At 40.7% G+C, this 7874-nt stretch overlaps 1 protein-coding gene across 1 annotated transcript in view; it reads right to left on the reverse strand.

Annotated features, from left to right (window-relative positions):
- Positions 1–3674, reverse strand: part of LOC108363644 (uncharacterized) — a 13234-nt gene extending 9560 nt beyond the window's left edge. The window contains exon 1 of the mRNA XM_017617070.1: positions 35–3674. Coding sequence (XP_017472559.1) covers positions 35–3674 — 3640 coding nt within the window. The remainder of the gene's footprint in view (positions 1–34) is intronic.
- Between the last annotated feature and the right edge of the window lie 4200 nt (positions 3675–7874).

Raw genomic sequence — 7874 nt, forward strand, 5'->3', positions numbered from 1 at the left:
TGAAGACGTAGTAGTGCCACAAGTGCCTTCGCACCTGCGTGGTAATGTACGATGTGCAAATGTCGAATATACAGCTCCGTGAAATGACACTTGCTAGGAAGGATGACAGGGTGCTTATGCATGTCTGCCAACTCTGCTAACTCCAAACGTCCACCCACCTTTATTAAACTGAATCCACCATGAATTTGCAGAAACGGGTTGAGGAATTTAAGAGCTCCAGATACTGCTTTATTTTGTTTAATTGCATGAATTTCCTCGGCGAAATGCTGCTGCTGCACATTCCAAACAATGCACCACAGCGCTTGTTGCAAATTTTGAGGCGATAGAGTTTCTTTATCGAAATGAATGGTAAACGATTTGCTAGTTATTTGATGGAAGCGAAATATCCAGGCTATGACACGTAGGCAATGCGTATACGAGCTGTATCTCTCAAGTACTTTCAAAATATAGTTTTCGTTAGAAGTTACCTTGAATGATGATTTACGTTTTTCTCGACCAACTTCTTCCATGTCGACTTGATCACCTTCGTTAATTGGCCACTGTTCGGATTCTAGCTTTAAGAACGATGGCCCTGAAAACCAGATCGAGCCGCTGAGTTCCAATACGGAGCAGCCTCGTGACACGACATCAGCTGGGTTGCTCTTTGTTGGTACATGCCGCCAGCTTGCTCCTGTTGTGAGATCTGGAATCTCTGACACCCGATTGCCCACGAATGTTGAAAGAGTAGCCGAGTGCATTCCAAGCCAATGAAGTACGATCTGTGAGTCAGTCCACAGAAAAACAGGGGTGTCGGCGATGAACAGCGGTTTGATTTTCGCGAAAAGCCTTGCCAGGAGTAAGGCGCCACATAGCTCAAGCTTAGGTAGCGATTGCTTTTTGATTGGTGCTACTCGTGATTTGGCTGTCAACAGAGTGACAGTAGTTTTACCTTCTATCGTCTTGGAGCGAACGTATATGGAGCAGCCGTATGCTCGAATAGACGAATCGCAAAACCCGTGGATTTGTATTGATTGATGACTTGTTGCACCACAATACCTTGAAACGGAGAGAGTATTTAGATTAGTTATGTCATCGAGGAAGCGTTCCCAGGCCAACTGTAGGGTTTGAGGCACAGACTCGTCCCAATTCAGCTTCAAAAGCCACAACTCTTGTAAAATGATCTTAGTGGTAATAACAACTGGTGCGATTAGTCCCAAAGGATCGAACAGCGCTGATGCAATGGACAAAATTGACCTCTTAGTTATTCGCCCATTCACAGGTTGCTTAGGCTGAAACGAAAATATGAAAACATCGTGAAGCTGATCCCATTTAATACCCAAAGTGCTGGTCGTCAGATCCTCGTCCAAGTTAACATCCTTCATAGTGTCATCCTCTCGGAACATGTGGTGATTTGAATGCCACTTGGCCAAAGTGAAACAGCCACGTCTCAGCACTTCCGTGACTTCGTATTTGATACGAGACATTTCGGCCAGAGTATCGGCACCACAAAGTAGATCGTCAACATAGAATGACGTTTTGACTACACTAGCACCAATAGGATAACTAGCTTCATATGTATCAGCAATGTAGTTGAGGCTCTGCACAGCAAGATAAGGAGCAGATGCCATCCCATACGTCACTGTATTTAATTGGTATGTGCAAACTTCGTCATCGGGCGTACTTCTCCACAATATGCGTTGGAATTTGCGATCGTCTGCATCCACTAGAATTTGACGGTACATCTTCACTATATCAGCTGTAAGTGCGTAACGAAACAAGCGAAAGCGTAAAAGCAAGATGTACAGCTCGTTCTGTAGAGTAGGCCCGACGGCTAATATGCCATTAAGCGATTTTTGCGAAGTGGTTTTGCACGAGGCGTCAAAGACAACTCTGAGCTTAGTTGTGGTGCTGGTTGGCTTCAAGACGTAATGGTGGGGTACATAGTAATGTGGGGTGTTGAGGTCGACTTTCTCGACTGCGCTCATATGTCCAAGGTCGCGATATTCATCCATAAAGGCGATGTATTGTTGTTTCAGATCATGACAGCGGGCTAACCGGCGCTCCTGAGCGAGGAATCTTCGAAGCGCTGTAGCGTATGATTGACCAAGGCTGTTATGGCCCTCCTTAAACGGCAACTTGACAATAACCCTTCCCTCGCTGTTTCTATGTACGGTCTGCATGTATTCCCGAACACAATTCTGCTGCTCAGTAGTCCATAGGTCAGCCGTTGATGCCTCATCGAGCTTCCAGAGGCGTTGTAAATTTGCATCCACGGATTCCTCAATAGAAAGCATGCATATTGGAGGCGAAATAGTTGTTGGCCTTTTGTATCGTCCTGAGACGACCCATCCTAATAGGGTCTTCTGTAGTGATGGCAAATCAGAAGCTAACTTTATCTGACCGACAGATAAAATATCGAAAAAGATTTCTGTACCGATGAGTATATCCACATGTGTTGACTTGAAGAAATTGTCATCAGCGAGCTCAATATTGGAAGGCAAGTTCCAAGACGTAATGTCGATTTCAGTCTCTGGCTGGTACGCGATGTGCGAAGTCACATAAAACGACAAAGGTATCTCATAGCCAGATACCCTAGACTTGACCGTGGTTGACGTTTTGTGTTTTATGTTTGTTACCGAATCTCCGATGCTCTGAATCTCAATGCGATGCCTTTCCCTTGGTAGACGCAATTTTTGGGAGAACTCTTCGGTGACAAAGTTCACCTGGGAACATGAGTCGAGTAGCGCTCTACCCAATTGATAGCGGCCACATGCATCTCGTATAAGTACCACAGCTGTTGCCAGTATGACTTGGTCTTGTGGCGATTTTTCGCGGTGTGTGTGTGCTGCTGCTGTACATACAGGTTTCGTTAATTGCTCGACCAGGGATGTGGAGATCGATGTTGACTGTGCATTATTGGAACTGGTAGTGCGATGCAAAAGGCTATGGTGTGAACGTGCACAATGTTTACATTTAAATGCCGACGAACAATGTGCTAACTGGTGTTTTGGTGACAGACAATTCAGGCACAGACCTAGTCGTTTTACCTCCTTAAAGCGATCTGCAACCTCCATCTGTTTGAAACGTGAACAGCTGGCAATCAAATGCTCTGAACTGGAACATAAGTCGCAAGAGCGTTTTGTGCACGAAAATGAATAACCCTTACGCGAAGACTTGTTCTTGCTGTCTGGTTTGTTGCCTGGTTTTACGGAGTCACCAAATGCGAGAGGGCCAGATGCGGATTCCAAAAACTGACAGCGACGCTCAAGCACCTTTGCACACTCTTCCCATGTTGGAAGCGTTGTGAAGTCTAATGACTCTTTCCACTTGGTTTGCGTTTCATCATCAACCTTGTCCATTACAAGGTGGATTAGTAATAGATGCGAAATGTTTTTGTCAGAGCCGATTGACAACAGCGAACTATATAGCGCAGACACGTTGTCAATCAAGCTGCGTAACTGAGAAGCATTCTGCCTTGCAGTGGACGGAAGCTCGAACAACGCTTTTATGGTTTCAATGAATATCATTGTGCTGTTGTCGTAGCGAGCCTTTAATCTATCCAGTGCCTTGGGATAGTTCTCGCTGGTGACCTGGAACGCCTTCACAGTCTCCAAAGCCTGCCCTTGCAAACAATTGAGAAGGTGATTGAATTTCTCAATGTTGGTTAGGGTAACTTCCTTGTCGATGAGACTCATAAACGATGAGATAAAATTTTTGTACTCAGAGTACTTTCCGCAGAAGGTGGGCAGCTTTAAAGTTGGTAACTTTGAATTCTGGGTAATAAATGCGAGGGACCTAGCGTGTCGCATTGTGAGATCCTGCATTCATTGCGTCAGATACAAGCCGAAGCTACTTCAGCAGACAATGGGCAATCTCCCCGTAGCGCGCCTCACGCCATCAAGGCCATTTTCACGTTGTGGCATAGATTTTTGCGGGCCATTCGACACATATTTGCGCATCAGAGGCAAGACCCCATACAAGACCTATGTGGCAATATTTGTGTGTTTTTCAACGAAGGCAGTCCACATAGAAGTAGTGTCTGACCTGTCAACAGATGCATTTTTGGCCGCTCTTAAGCGTATGATCGGCAGGCGAGGCTTACCAACTGATATATATTGCGACAACGCAACAAATTTTGTAGGCGCTAGCAGAAGGCTTCAGGAGTTGAAGACGTTCTTATTCGACAAGAAACATCAAGAATCAATAATAAATTACTGTACTAACGAATTCATACATTTCCATTTTATTCCACCTAGGGCTCCGCACTTTGGAGGCCTGTGGGAGGCCGCTGTGAAGTCAGCGAAGGGACATTTGCACCGCAGCATGGCGAATAGTCGACTTACCTTCGAAGAGCTGAACACAGTGATGATAAACATCGAAGAACAAGAAATTAGGCAAACCGCTAATTACTCGCCCTTGAACTTGAAATTTGTGTAGATATGTATGTATGCACATATGTATGTTTGTAAGCATTCGCAATTGAATGCACGTACATATAGCTATGGTTTTTGGCACATAGTTTTAGTTGCTATTGTTTTCGCAAACTGGTAAACTATATGTATGTATGTAGATCAGTAAATATGTTTGACTGCATTTGGAATTTCCAGGCATACATATTGACGCATATAACGTTATGCACTTTTGTATTTACCTTGGAGTATAAATAGGCACATTACAAGAAATAAAACTGGCATTTTTTACATTTTGAATCCTAAGCAGAACTCTTTCGCGTTTTTATTTTATTCAGCATTGCCGCCGGACAAGCAAATTAGTTTGCCCGTACAGTTATTATTTCACAAATGGCATTGGTAGTGATTTTTGAACTGATATTCAAATTACTGCAATTAAAATCTGGACACTGAAACGAAACCCGGGACATTTTAAGGTTGGACCGGGACACCGGGACAAATAGTCTAAAACCGGGACATGTCCTTACCTTAGCAGAAAGTTCTGAGTCTTTACGCAATACGTCAACCCTGTTCGATGATAAATTTCAAAATTACATACATATATTAAGTTGTGTCAAACATACTAATGAAATAAAATGTTAAATTGACTTACCGACACATGTCCATCGATGAATGTTTCTCCATATATGTACGTGCAGGTGCGTATTGCGGATGGCTGCTGTTTGCTGTCAGAAAATAATTAAGTATGTATATGTTTGACCTTGTACTTGCTATTGTTCACTTAGCGATCTTTATATTATTATAAGGATCTTAACATCCACCTCGGCTTTTTATAGACGAATTAACACATTTCCAGTTAAATTTTTTATAGCAAGTTAATACCAGTATTTTTATATTACTCGATAACTTTAATGATATGGATTGTAGTTTTAGGCGTGATTTGATCAAATTTTAATACTAAATCTAAGTGCAATAAATATTATAAAATTTTAATCATGGAGCAATTAGAGACATTTTCTTAGTACTCGTAGTAAATTTTACTACTGAATTTTAATATGATTAAGTCTTATTTTGTCGGCCGCTGTGGCGTAGTGGTAAGCAGTGCGCGCTTTCACTCCGCAACTCCTGGGTTCAAACCCTGGTCAAAGCAACATCGCAAAAAATCGAGAAAAAAGGTTTTTTCATAACAGCGGTCGTCCCTCGGCAGGCAATGGCAAACCTCCGAGTGTATTTCTGCCATGAAAAACGGCTTCTCATCAAAATACAATCGCCGTTCGGAGTCGGCGTAAAACTGTAGGTCCCTCCGCTTTGTGTGTCAACATCAAGACGCACGCCACAAATCGGAGGAGAAGCTCGGCCAAACACTAAGATATTTGTAAGCGCCAATCTATTATTATTATTAAGTCTTATTTTGCACTGTAATTTTTAGGGGAACTTCTATCCAAAACTTTGAGTAAAGGTTTAACCATTATTTATAACTTAATTTTAGAAAATTGCAACAGTGTAGAGGAAAATTATAAACGAATTAAGCATTTTTCTGTGCATTTCGGATTCTTTACTAGAAAATCTAGTATTTAGACAAACTCTCACTTTTTCACTAGTTTAGACAATATCGTTGCCGCATACATTTCATATATAGTCCATCTACTTTCACACTTTTCTAAAAACTGATTTTTACGTGATTTGAGAATATTTAGAATTCATTCGCAACGCCTGCAATTCTGGACTGGTAANAAGGGGGAAAGATCGCCAATTCGCTTTGAAAACACGAAAATATCAATTTATTGAGAAAGGGAGCAGCTAGGATTTTGATTATTTCGACTTTTTAATCTACCTACGCCCTAGAAACATATACCGCAACTAAATTTCGGCCACATTTTGGAGGCACTGTGTGCTTTTGAACTTCTTTCGCTTGATGAGACAATGAAATTTGACCGTATAGTGTGCTACTGAAAACGTATGGTGCTGGTGTAAATGGGGTTTTGGGACTATGCGTGTAAGAAACTCTATTAAAATTTACCTTTAGCAATTGAGCGCGAGAAGCGCGTAAATGCCAAGAACTGTGTAGCTCCAAGACGAAATCTTTTGCCTTTAGTCGTCGATGCGTTAAATTATTATTTTTTCGTCGAGCACAAAGTGTATTCTTGCGAGCGTGCGCACGTGGGTGCATTAAAGCGAATATAAATATATATAAAAATAAATAAATTTTTGGTGTAAAAAATGCAAGATGACGAAAAATTATTAAAAAAAAATCATTTAGCTGACGTGTAAATTTTCTAATAAAATTGACTAAAAGGTTAGAAAAAAATTTAATTTCTCTTGTTGGCTGGATCGAAAAAGAAGGTTTTGGCACAGCGAATGCAGTACGAAGATTTGACAAATCACTTTAATCACATCGGTTGACGTGGCATATCCGCCAGATGATAATGACGTAAAAGTACATGTATGCCAGTTAGAAAATTTTGTAGTAAATTTTATTGACATGCCTATGGACATTTTATTGAAATGTAGGCTGCATTTTCTTACCATACAATAATGCATAGCCACAGGTACCTGTCTGCTGATTGTTCGAGCATAATTTTTCATCTACTTTTTCCTGATTTATTAACAACTAAGAACTTTAATTGTGTACTAAATGCACTAAAATAATTACACGAGTTTTGTTAAAATATTCTACTAAAACCGTCGTTAAAGACTTGCAAAAACAGCACCTTTTTTCTATTATACCGATGCCCCGAACAATGGAAATATAAAAACTTTTCCTGTAATATTGAAATACTTTACCAAAAGCTCAGGCATTAATATCAAACGTTTAAGCTTCTATGAATCTGGTTCTGAGAAGTTGGAAGATATAGCCAACTCCTTAAAAATCAAGGCGCACGCCACAAATCGGAGGAGAAGCTCGGCCAAACACTAAGATATTTGTAAGCGCCAATCTATTATTATTATTAAGTCTTATTTGGCACTGTAATTTTTAGGGGAACCTCAATCCAAAACTTTGAGTAAAGGTTTAACCATTATTTATAACTTAATTTTAGAAAATTGCAACAGTGTAGAGGAAAATTATAAACGAATTAAGCATTTTTCTGTGCATTTCGGATTCTTTACTAGAAAATCTAGTATTTAGACAAACTCTCACTTTTTCACTAGTTTAGACAATATCGTTGCCGCATACATTTCATATATAGTCCATCTACTTTCACACTTTTCTAAAAACTGATTTTTACGTGATTTGAGAATATTTAGAATTCATTCGCAACGCCTGCAATTCTGGACTGGTAACAAGATTCAGGGCGTCGTTTGCGCGTCGCCTGCCTTGCTTATTTTTATACCCGAGCGCACTAGTGCACAAGGGTATTATAACTTTGTTCACATAAAGGTTGTTTGTAACAGGCAAAATGAATCGAAATAGATATAGACAAATGTCTACATAAATGATCAGAATGAAAAGAGAAATCAATTAGGCGGTGACTGTCTGTCCGTCCG

This window comes from Rhagoletis zephyria, unplaced genomic scaffold, assembly GCF_001687245.7.
Source record: "Rhagoletis zephyria isolate East Lansing unplaced genomic scaffold, Rhagoletis_zephyria_1.1 Rzeph_scaffold_01323, whole genome shotgun sequence".
Lineage (NCBI taxonomy): Eukaryota > Metazoa > Arthropoda > Insecta > Diptera > Tephritidae > Rhagoletis > Rhagoletis zephyria.